The sequence below is a fragment of the Glycine max genome, chromosome 19 (assembly GCF_000004515.6).
Source record: "Glycine max cultivar Williams 82 chromosome 19, Glycine_max_v4.0, whole genome shotgun sequence".
NCBI lineage: Eukaryota > Viridiplantae > Streptophyta > Magnoliopsida > Fabales > Fabaceae > Glycine > Glycine max.
Genome location: NC_038255.2, coordinates 14,756,022 through 14,768,975, shown reverse-complemented (window position 1 = coordinate 14,768,975; position 12,954 = coordinate 14,756,022). Strand labels below are relative to the sequence as shown.

The 12,954-nt window shown below is 35.2% G+C and overlaps 1 protein-coding gene across 1 annotated transcript; it reads left to right on the top strand.

Moving 5' to 3' along the window:
• The first annotated feature begins 882 nt into the window (after positions 1-882).
• On the top strand, positions 883-2,277 carry LOC100819643 (F-box/LRR-repeat protein 4). Its single transcript, XM_026127049.1, has 2 exons — positions 883-991; positions 1,190-2,277. Exons 1-2 carry the CDS (start codon positions 883-885, stop codon positions 2,275-2,277), a joined length of 1,197 nt encoding a protein of 398 aa, XP_025982834.1.
• The last annotated feature ends 10,677 nt before the right edge of the window (positions 2,278-12,954 follow it).

The window sequence follows — 12,954 nt, the reverse complement described above, 5'->3', positions numbered from 1 at the left end:
TTATCTTACTTAAAAGCATTAGATATTAGTTACTATTTATATTACCATTTCATTAAATATCATTTTTTTTTACTTATAAACAAAATCCAATGTCTTTTTTAATATTTATTTTTGTAGTATAACTTCATAACTATTAACAGCAGCAGAAATGAATTGCTATTCGATGCAAACTTTAATTTAACCAAAGATAAAGGAAATGTCCATTGTGCTTGTTCAGTTATTAATTAACAAATCACAATACTGACAAGTAAAGTAAGCCAGCCAACTGAAAAAAAAAAGCTAATTGAAATAATGCTTTACAAAATCTAATTTAGAAAATTACATTAAAAACAAAAGAAATGGCTTCTCCAAATTCATTCTAGTTTGAATTTCAATTATGAAATAATAATAAGAAATATTAAAAATATATTCTCTACCCCACTCTTTTAACATTTTTTATTGATTGAAATTTATTATAAATTATAAAATTTTATGAGTTTTATATCTTATCTAATGATTTTTTTTTATAATTTTTAATAAATTTTTACCAATAAATAAAAAACATGTTTAAAGAAATGGGTAACAGAATATCTTCCATCACTGCTCATATTTTAAGTGGCACTTATCCTCTCACTTTCTTTCCAATCAGGTTTGTTTGTTTGTTTTTATTTTTGTTTATTTATAACTTTTTAATGTAAGGACGTGACTTCCACGTCCTCTTTACCTGCGTGTAAGCAAGGTGCCTCTTTCAAATTCACTTCTCCTCTTCTCACCTAATCAACCTTCTCTCTCCCCCTCTCGTCAAAAACCAGACCTTGCTAGAACAACAACAACCCGTTCATTTCTCTTCTGAGTTCTCCACACGAACACAACACACACAGAGAAAGAGAATCAGAGAGAGAGATGGTGAACAGTTTATACGACGAACTACTGCAAGAAATCTTGCAGAAACTCCCCTCATCCTCCTCCTCCTCTGTCTCCCTCGTCTGCAAGCGCTGGCTCCGCCTCCACCGTTCCTCCACAACCTCCCTCTCTCTCCGCCTCACCACCCCTCATTTCTCTCTCATCCCTTCTCTCTCCTCCTTTCTCTCCCACCACCCTTTTCTCTCTTCCCTCTCTCTCTCCCTCTCCCCACCCCTCTCTCTCTCCCCACACCTCCTCTCTCTCATCACTCCCTTTTCCAACCTCCTCGCTCTCTCTCTCTCGCCAGCACCCGTTTCTCTCTCCTCCCTCCTCTCTCTCTCCGCCTCCTGCCCCCGCCTCAATTCCCTCCTCATCACCCTCCCCAGGCCCCTTTTTCTCAACTGGGTCACGTCCTTCCCCTGCCTCAAGGAATTGTCAATTACTTTCTCTTCCGACGAAGAAGAACGGGTCAATAGCGACGATGACGAAGAAAGTGATGATTTTGATTCTGATTCTGGTTTTGAATTGGGGTTGGAGAGTCTTTGTTTGGTGGGGATTCGCGGCGACGATTGGGGGGTGGGTTGGTTGTGGAGAAGATGTAAAAATCTTAGGAAGCTAAGGCTTCAGAGTTGCCAGGGGATTGGAGGGTCTTATTCGTCTTTTGTCAAGTGCTTGCAGGGTCTTGAGGAAATTGAGCTAAGAACTTGCAGGAGTGTGGTTTATGCTGTTCTATTAGAGCTTGTGGAGCATTGTGGCTCCTTGAGTTCCCTCTTGGTTCATGATGGTGGCAGCAGAGAGGGGCTGCTGCAGTTCTTTACTGGGTGCAGGTGTAATGTTCGCAAAATCGATCTTCGTTTGCCTCTGGACCTCAACAACGACCATCTCTTGGCGGTGGCAAAGAATTTCGATGGGCTCACGAGCATAAGGCTTCAGAGCTGCTGCCTCGTTAGTGGGGAGGGCCTGAAGGCCCTCGCGGTGGCGATGAAAGGGCTGGAAGAATTGGCGCTTGTTAATTGTGACGTGGTTGAGAGGGAACCTGGATTGCTTGCCACATTGGGGCAGCATTTGAGGAAATTGAGGAAACTCGACTTGTCGCACAACGAAATGTTGTGTGACAAGGAGCTCGTTTCGATGACGGTTTCGTGCGTTCATTTGATTGACTTGAGGGTGAGAGGGTGCAAGAGGCTCACCAGTGTTGCCATGGCTTCCATGCTCAGGAGCTGCAAGCAGCTTCGGAATGTGGATGTTGTGAACTGTTTTGGGATTGACTCTGAAGCTGTTGAGTTGTTTCTTAAGAATTGTTCTCGTTTGAGGAGAATGGAGGTTGAGGGGAGCAAGCTCTCCGATGCTGCGAAGATGTGGGCCTCGAGTAAGTTTATTGAAGTTGTTGTGTAATTGGCATGGAAGGTGGAAGAAACAAGTGTATATTTTCTCTCAATTTTTTAATAAACAGGTATACTTCACAGTTCACACACCTGATTGATGTATTTATGTATTCATGCTTCTGTAATTTATGCTTGGAAATGCTATCAATATATGTGAATAAGGCTTCTAATTAATCTCATTTTGTGGGATCAATCAAATAAAGCACTATTTATATTGATCTACGAAATTGGTGCAAGCTGAAAGAAGCAAAGCAAAAGTGTTTAAGTGTATATTTCTGTTGTTTCAAATAAACAAGCATACTTCACTCTCCTGATAACTGTAATTTGTGTTTTAAATGTGTAGAGTAGTTTCTGCTCTGTGGATTTTCATATCAATTATGTACAGTATTAAGAATTTTCATCCCATTTTGTGGGATATATCGAATAAAAAACCATTTATATTTATGTACGAAAAAATGAGATAAATGCAACATCTTTTTGAGCACTTAATCAGTTTCTGTTGGAACTGGTTTGATATAATGTGACAAACACTATTTACATGCTTCATTTTGTGTGTACAAGAACAAGTTGATGAGTGTGTGGTCCATCAAGTTGATTTTTCTGGACTCATTTAAGGTTTTGACTAGGCCCGCTAGTATGGAAACCAGGATCCAGCTATATGGGTGATGCATCATAAAGTAAAACGGTAACTTTAATTAAAGGAGGATGGTAAATCCCAACTGTAATCTTATGAGGAGTGTGAATCCAGCAAAATTTTAAGTGAGACATTAAACTTTGCTGTTTGATAGGGGAGGAATTGACATGCTACTCTGATATGATTGATAACTTGCACAAAATTGTAACGAGGAAGTGTGGATATTAGGTGGTGGAAATCAATGCTTGACAATTTGTTTATTTTTCTTATTTCACGTGCAATCTGTGCTTAGTTGTGTTAGCTTTTTGGTCTATTATTGAGGATGGTTTTAAGAACGTTGAGGGAAATACATAAGGAAACAAACATAGTTCTAGCATTAGCATGCATAAAGAGAAGAATAAATCATTTAAAGTACTAATTATTTATTGAATTAAATTGCATTCCACAGCCTGTTAAAGCTTGTGGAACGTTTCAAAGAAGTGCTTTAAAACTTAAGCACTCAAAAATGGTCGTTTTGGTCTTTATTGGAGGCTGGTGTTACCTCTCCAAAGACTTTTTTCTCCTCTTTTTGTTTTGTCACTCACCCTTTTGTTTGAAGTAGCTTGCCAAAGTAAATTGCAGTCTATACAGAATAGGATTAGTAGAATAGAAACACTGCAGGTGTAAGTTATTAAAATAGCGCTTAGTGATCACTTAACGTTTAAATATTTTATAGGTTAAAATATGTTTTTTTTCTTTGTAAATATACCAAGGTTTATTTTTCGTCCGTGCAAAAAAATAGTTATTTATTTTTCGTTCTTATAAAATTATAATATATTATTTTTTCATTTGAAGTTAGGTTTGAATGACTTTAAATCTATCCGAACCTATGTGTATTTTTTTTAAAGTTTAAATTTTACAATGCAATTTTTGAAGTTAATTCACCACAAATTGTTTTATTTTTTTTTAAAAAAATACAATAATTAAAACATGACAAGAACAAGATTGTTTGAAACATTTGTGATTTGGGATTTTGGACGGTGGTGGTGGTGGTGGGGCGATGCATCTGTCTTTTCCGGCTATGATGCTGAAGGCATGGTTGGAAGTGAGAGGGAGAGTGGGTGGAGTTGACAAGGAGGACGATATTTGTTGGGATCAAAGAAAGAGAAAGGAAAAATAAAATGAAGCTACACCCCTGACATGTTCAATTTTTAGTTGAAGACATTAAGGAGGTAGGTTTGGAATCATCTCATCTTTACTTTATGTAAAAATATAACACATTTATAATTTTACATGAACAAAAAATAGATAAATTTTTTTACATGAATTAAAGATAAACTTTGATATATTTATAAGGACTACAAATATATTTTACTTATTTTATATTTTTGACTTTTCCTCATTATAGAACTTCAAATACTGCACGATATAAAATTTTACTTTCCCATAAAAACAAAATTTTAATTTTCGGTCGAAGGGAAATTTTTTCTTTTTTATTATCATAAAGGGAACTTTTTTTTTCTTTTTCTTCGTTATGACCCTTTGAGGAAATAAAAATGGTTTTCTACCATAGCATGCCGTTGTTGAAGTTTGATTGAGAGCAGCTATTGCCATAACTGTTTGTTTTTGGTTTATTAGTAAACTGGTATTTTAATTTGTACAACAAACAAAATAAATATATATTTTGATCTAATTAAAATTTATAATAAATAAATATTTTTAAATATATAAATTATATTTTAAATGTATGTTAATAATTTTTTTGTTATATAACGTTATCTTTAATTATTGAAATTTTTAAAAAATACTAAAATTCAATTTATAAATAAAAATGAAAAAGGATACATTGAAATAAAATAAGTGATCTAGAAAACCAAATATACAAATGAAGATTAAAGGAGAGTGATTTGAGATAATTTTAAATTTTTTTTGAGGTAGTTGTAAATTAAATTAAGGCTTGAATAATCTTTTGATCCCTGTAAATAAGAGGTTTTTTTAGTTTTTTTAAAGATTTTGTTTTGATTTTATCCATTGTCAAGTAGCAGCATTAAAAAATGATATGACAACAACGTTTGACAAACCTATAAACGTGATTTTTACGCTGAGGTCATAAACTATTTTTAACAAATAAGAATTTAAATACATAGTATACAAAAAACAATTAAGAGTAACTGTCGTATCTGATTCCTCGGTTTTATGTCATCGGTTAATGCTTTTTGTAACACCTTAATTCGACCTTTACATATATGTAACCTTATTTTAATTTGATAAATTGTTGGGAGTTGCTAGGTGCACCCACTACTTTTTGAAAATGTCAATTTTACCCCTCTTTTTTTTTCTTTAAATTAATGGCGCCTTGAGTAAATTTTTACGTTTTGTCATTTTGGGTAGTTTTTGCGAGTTGAGAGAGGTCCGTTCTTGGTGGTTTTTGCAAGTTAATCGAGGTAGGTGTTCGGTGAAGGTTAAACTACTTCCGTAAATGTAAACTGCTTCTTATGGAAGAAGTTCTTCCGTAAGAAGCTTACGGAGGAATTTCTTCCGTAAGCTTTTTTGTTTAATTTTTTTAAAAAAATTTGGTTATAAATTTGTGAAAAAATTAATATATATGAATATTAAAATTAATAAATATTGTATTTCATAATTTTGAAATTATGGATAATTGGTATAATATTTTAGGTATAATATTAAATAATTTAGGTGTAATAATTGTATTTTGTTGTAGTGGTGTAATGTTTAATTAGTTGTTAGTTATAGTGTTATATATTTTTATTGTTAATTGTGATGTAAAATCTTTATTTGTTTGAAGTAATTTTTTGCGAAATTAGATGTTTCATAAAATTTAATATTATTGTGTTTTTTTAGTAATTTATTGTAGAAATTTAGAAATACTTAGTTATTACAAATGTAATATATGATAAGGCAAAATTGAAATTATTTAGGTCCAAAATTTGTATTTAGTTTAAGTAAATAATTTAGTTGTTAATATGTATGTAGTTATTATTTAGTCTATTTTTAGTTTTGTTAATATGGTAATTTGTAGGTAGTTGTTAATTTTGAATGTACTTGCTAATGATGCATAATTTATTTATTTGTCGTTAAGATGGACGAATATCAATGGTCATATGACAATACGATGTCTCAAGAAGTTGATATGGATTATGAAAATGAACAAGAATGTGGTGTGAATGAACCACATGTTGATTGTTCGGATGCTTTTAATACTTCTCAAGTAATGATGTTCATTAGTTTGAGTCATTTGGTTGAATGTATGTTTTGTATAAAAATTAATATGTCGGGGTTGTGTTGTAGGTCTTTAGTACCCGAGATGATGTTTTGCTGTGGGCTCGATCGATTGCCCAAGAAAAGGGATTTGTTGCAATCATTATGAGGTCTGACACACATACTGGTAGTAGAGGAAGAACTTCATTTGTGTTAATTGGTTGTGAAAGGAGTGGTCAGTATAAGTGTAGGAAGAAAGAATTTGTTAGAAGAGACACTGAGAGTAGGAAATGTGGTTGTCCCTTCAGGCTTCGTGGGAAACCAATGCATGGAGGGGAAGGTTGGATGGTGAAGTTGATCTATGGGATTCACAATCATGAATTGGCCAAGTCCTTAGTTGGACATCCATACGTTGGGAAATTGACCAAGGATGAAAAGAAAATTATTGTTGATATGACAAAGTCTATGGTGAAACCAAAAAACATCCTGCAAACGTTGAAGAAGCACAATGCCAACTGTTGCACTACAATCAAACAAATTTATAATGCAAGAAGTGCATATCGTTCTTCCATTAGAGGAACTGATACTGAAATGCAACATCTAATGAAGCTTCTTGAACGTGATCAATACATTCATTGACATAGATTGAAGGATGAAGTTGTGGTGCGTGATCTATTTTGGTGTCACCCAGATGCAGTAAACTTATGCAATGTATGCCATCTGGTGTTTTTTTATAGATAGTACCTACAAAACAAACAGGTATAGACTCTCACTACTTGACTTTGTTGGGGTGACACCAACGGGGATGACATTCTCTGCTGGGTTTACATATCTGGAGGGTGAACGCGTTAATAATATTGTATGGGCTTTGGAACGGTTTCAAGGTCTATTTTTAAGAAACAATCGCCTCCCTGTTGTTATTGTCACTGACAGAGACCTAGCATTGATGAATGCAGTGAAAACTGTGTTTCCCGGAGTGTACAAACTTGTTGTGCAGGTTTCACATCGACAAGAATGTCAAGGCCAAGTGCAAATCTTTAATCGGTAAAACAAAATGTCTGGGACTATGTGATGGATAACTGGGGTACTTTGGTTGATTGTCCGTCCGAACAGCAATTCGCTGAGTCTCTTCAGAAGTTTCAAATTGCTTGTTCACCTTGGCCAATGTTCGTTGACTATGTTAAGGAAACATGGATTATCCCACACAAGGAAAAATTTATCACAGCTTGGACGAATAAGGTCATGCACCTAGGCAACACAACAACAAACGGGTATTAAAATGTTATTTTTTTTCTAGTAAGGGTTATTAATAAATGGTATTTAATTGTTGTATATTTTTAATGTTTGTTGTGTATTTTAAATGTAGGGTTGAATATGCTTATTGGGCTCTAAAAAGAGTATTACAAAATAGCATTGGAGACCTGTGTAGTGTTTGGGATGCCATGAACAACATGATCACGCTGCAACATGTTGAAATTAAAGCATCCTTCGAAACCAGTACGCATGTGGATGGACATGTATTTAAAAAAACCTTATACAAGAGGCTTCTTGGAATGGTTTCAAGGAAAACTTTAAATGAGATTGCTGCTGAGGTTGAGCGTCTACGTTATCTTGGCAACGATCCCTCTTCTTGTGGTTGTGTGATGAGAAGTACGCACGGTCTTCCTTGTGCATGTGAGCTATCTAGGTATATTGTTGGCAACATCCCAGTGGATTTAGTCCATATGTTCTGGAGGAGACTTTGCTTTTCAGACCAAGGGTTATGTGAGGCCGAAGTCAGCATCAAGGAAGAAATTGAGACCATATCTAAAAGATTTGAGGAACTTGATGTGTGTGGCAAAGTAACTCTCAAGAGTAAACTTCAAGATATTGCATACCTTGATCAAAACTCTATGTGCCCTCCTCCGTCAAAGGTCAACACTAAAGGTGCACCGAAGAAACTGATGAAAAGAAGTCAAAGATCCAAAAAGCGTGATCCGTCTTACTGGGAGTATGTTGATGCTTTTCATTCTGTTCAAAGCAACAACTCTTCAGTGAAATGTAGTGCATCATCTTCTGAACCGCCAAAGCCAACAAGGATCATCCCGATATTGGATCAATTTGTGCCATTTATACAAAGTTTTGCTTTGCGACGTTGTGGATGTGAAAGCGGACGGTAACTATGGATATCAGTCCATTGCCGCTTTATTAGGTATGGGGGAAGATTCTTGGCCGTTGGTGCACAACGAATTGATTACAGAACTTGGCAGATGGTTGCATGACTACATCAACCTCTTCGGTGGCACAGAGAGATTTAAACAATTGAGGCTGTCCCTACTTATTGATGGGTTTTCCAAGGTATGTTTTTAGGCTATTTTTTTTAAGAACAAACTTTAAATAACTTAGATGTGTATGTTTGTTTGATTCAGGTTAGTGTGGACAAGTGGATGGATATAATGGAGATGAGATATGTCATTGCATCAAGGTATAACGTAATCCTTGTATCGTTGTCCCGACAATAAAGCATGACATTTTTTCCTTTTAGAAGTCAACCACCACCCGATTCTTCTATGCACCGCATAATATGTGTTGGTCACGTGTTTGGAAATCATTTTGTTCAGATACATTGAAGATAGTTAGTCTAACTTTTAGAATTATGCAATCACACTTCCTTGGTTCATTGGAGTTAATAATGTTTGTTCACATACAACAGGTTTATTTGAAAGACCGTTGTCCTTTACCGCCTCTAGCGTTGTTGTGGTCAAGCAATTCTTATCCTCAAGCAAAGCAGTGACCAATTCCATATATTAGTAGAAGGCAACAGTACACAAGCCTCATGACCTTCAAAAGAGACTATGTCGACCTAAATGAAGACTGAACATGCATTGTTTATCTAATTGTATTCATTATGTGATATAATTTGTTGTAAGCCCTTAGCCAATAAATAGTAAGTAATTGTTGCATTAAGGAATAAATTGGTTGGTGCAACCAAAATCAATTACACATGTATGATACATCGTTGTCATAATTGATAACACATGACGAAATGCATGCGTATTAAAGTTTGAGGGTGACATGACATTGACTGACTTGACAAGACATTTTGATGCACGATACAACTTGACACCACATTGGTTTAGTAGGAAACAAAAACACGAAACATGTTCACGCATGTCTATTTTTTTTTAAAAGTGAACCAATATGTCGGTGAAAACCATCTATATATATGAGAGACGAAAAACGCTAAAAAATGACACATGAGCTTGCTTTCACATACTCTCCCAATTGTTACACAAAGTATGACATTTTTAGAAGAAACTAGCAGTCAGACGATTGTCAACTCAAGGTTGGGTTTCATTTTTCCAAATGGATCGATTATTCGCAATGATAGTGGGGTTTACTTCCAAACTTCCACTCCGGTGCCCATTTGAGTACCAAACAGTTGTGATTTTGCAACGCTAAAAACCAGAATACACAATGCCCTTCAACTAACCGACAAACAATTTTTGGATGAAATTCACTACTGGCAGCCATTCACAGATACAGGTAACCAAATTTGCTTTCAATGTATGCAATTGATAAATGATGACGATGTTAACACAATATTAATGTGTAATGATCAATTTTCGTGTGTTGGTCCAATTGAGTTATTATGCATAGTTGGAAGAACACCAGATGGAATAATAAACTTACTTGAACGCATTATGACCCCTACTCATGATGCGCTTCTGTATTACAACGGGAGGTGGAACATGCCATGCCAAAACAACTTTGTAGGTTATGCGTTCACTGGAAAAAATCCTAAAAAATTTGAAATTCCTTCAGGATGTACCATCGATGAACTGAAGGATTTGATAAAGTAAGTTGCACCAGAAGGGATTCCCCCTCATGGAATTCATGCATCACAAATGGTAAGGCGATTGTTTTTTCGACAACCAGGTCATTTTGAGTAATTCAGACAAAGTTATCAAATTTGAAATTATTGAGCTAAAAACTAATGATGACGTGCTGAAGGTCTTAGTACAGTCTAACTATTGGAAACAATTTGGGCCAATAGAAATTTTAATTGTTTTTACTAAACAGGTTATGGAAATGGAAGACGACATGGCTACGTCGCTACATGATTGAATGCAAGTTTTATTTCCTAGTTTTTCATGCAAATTTTATTTCTTTCCAGCATGTTAAAGTGAATGTAATGTTTGAATTTGAGAAAAAAAATTGTGTTTGACTTTTTTTATGATTATTGTAGTTTCTTAGGCAATTGTAGCACACATGTATTTTTATGATAAGTCTCCATATATCTCCTTCAAAAAATAATCTTTTCAAAAAAGCGTTTCAAACAAATCTCCATATATATCCTTAAAAAAAAAGTTACTATATATCATTAGTCTTATAAATGCTTATATGCTAACATGAATAAGAGAGTAGTTCTATTTTCCTTAAGGGGCATTGAATTCATATATTGATCATATTTTTTTATTGATAAGTAATTGTACCAAATGAAAAAAAAAATAAAGAAAAATAATGTCGAGTAAAAAATTAAAGAGGCAATGAATTCATATATTGATCATCTTTTTTTATTGATAAGTTGATAATAAATAAAGGACAAAAATGTAAACAAAAAAATTATGGAAAAAATGTAATAAAGTTTAAAAGAGGTAATAAAAAACTAAAAATAATTCATTGGAGGAGAGTTGACGTGTGGCGTGGTCCCATTTGATGGAAGCTTGCTTGTGGTGCTTCTACGGAGGCTGGATCTTTGAGCTTCAATGAGGTCCTTTAATGGTGATTTTCCACCATGGAGATGCAGCGGAAGACAAAGGAGAAGAGGTGAGAGGAGGCGCCATCCACTAGGGAATAAGCCATGAAAGAAGGAGCTTCACCACCAAGATGAGCCTTGGATAAGAAGCTTGGAGAGGATGCTTCAATGAAGGGAAAGAAAGAGGGAGAGAAAGAGAGAGGGGGGAGCACGAAATTGAAGGAAGAAAAAGGGAGAGAAGTTGAACTTTGAGTTGTCTCACAAGACTCTCATTCATCAAAGTTACAACAAGTGTTACACATGCTTCTATTTATAGACTAGGTAGCTTCCTTGAGAAGCTTTCTTGAGAAAACTTCCTTAAGAAGATTTTTTGAGAAAACTTCTTTGAGAAGCTAGAGCTTAGCTACACACACCCCTCTCATAACTAAGCTCACCTCTTTGAGAAGCTTCCTTAAGAAGATTCCTAAAGAAGCTAGAGCTTAGCTACACATACCTCTCTAATAGCTAAGCTCACCTCCTTGAGATGAGAAGCTAGAGCTTAGCTACACCCCCCCTATAATAGCTAAGCTCATCCCCATGACAAAATACATGAAAATACAAAAAAAAAAATCCCTACTACAAAAACTACTCAAAATGCCTCGAAATACAAGGCTAAAACCCTATACTACTAGAATGGCCAAAATACAAGTCCCAAAAGAAGGAAAAACCTATTCTAATATTTACAAAGATAAGCAGGCTCATACTTAGTCCATGGGCTCAAAATCTACCCTAAGGCTCATGAGAACCCTAGGGCCTTCCCTTGAATCTCTGGCCCAATCTACTTGGAATGTTCTATCCAATGCCTTTGCGGGGTAGGATTGCATCACCATTCAACCCACCCATTTTTAAAATACTTAGCTATTACACATGTAGTTATCTTTTAAACTGGTTGATATTTTTAATCTTAGAATAATACACCTTTTTTTATTTCTATTGTATAATTTTTTAATTAGGTATAATATTTTAGGTATAATATTAAATAATTTAGGTATAATAATTGTATTTTGCTATAGTAGTGTAATGTTTAATAATTTAGGTAAAATCTTTATTTGTTTGAAGTAATTTTTTGTGAAATTAGATGTTTCGTAAAATTTAATATTATTGTGTTTTTGTAGTAATTTGTTGTAGAAATTTAAAATTATTATGATTTTTTTTGAAAAAAAGTGTTTTATCATACACATACTTTTAGCTTTGAACTTCTAAACATCTTTAAAAGACAAGTGCACAACAAAAATCAATGCAAAAAATAAATTCAATAAAAGTTGTAACCAAAATAATATAACAACTTCAAAAATGTTATCAAATACAATAAAAGACATGTATCAATGATCTATGCGGCGTTTACGTCACGCCCTAAGACTTCCATTTGAGGCGTCACCCCTAGCAATCCTGAGGCAATCCTGCATGATCTCATGTAACTCTGTGCCTTCAGTGATCATCCTGAGGTTGAGCACACGCTCCAACCTTTCTGCGATCGCTTCACAACCTTCACAAGCATCCTGTGGCAGTAATAAAAACGCAGTTATTACAAAATTTTAAATAAAAATTAATTTATAAAACATTAAACCAACTAATCTTACCACTGAATGTCTAGGGAGATCAGATGCCACTGGAACCTCTGGGATATGTGGCTCGACGTATTCCTCATCTTGTGGGGCAGGTGGATGTCTGGGCTGATCACCTGCCTGGGTCGGTGTGACGAACATATGAGATATCTAGAAAAACCAGTTTATGTAGTCTGTTGATACCTGTCCAGGGACAACACAAATCTCACCCGCAGGTGCTACATGGTCCGAGAAATGCATCCACCTATCGTCTATCTCCTCTAATGACAATGAAGCACTAATAGGCGGCGGAGGGATCGTCTAAATGTACCCGAATTGTCAGACCACCCTCTCTAGTAGAACAAAGACCACAATAGGACCCCATCTCAGCTGACCCTGGAAGTAGGTAATCAGGTCAAAGCCCTTAACTCCTCAGTGGTCAGTGTAAGGCATCCAACACATGTCCGTGATCATCAGAGCATCTAAACGTGCTCGGTACGACGCTCCTCTAATCCCTCTCATGTGAGCCTTCGT

Excerpts from the sequence above, each read along its gene's own strand:
- LOC100819643 (XM_026127049.1), top strand. The coding sequence starts at position 883 with ATGGTGAACAGTTTATACGACGAACTACTGCAAGAAATCTTGCAGAAA. Across the intron at positions 992-1,189 it reads GCGCTGGCTCCGCCTCCACC|CACCCGTTTCTCTCTCCTCC; the intron begins GTTCCTCCACAA and ends CTCTCTCGCCAG.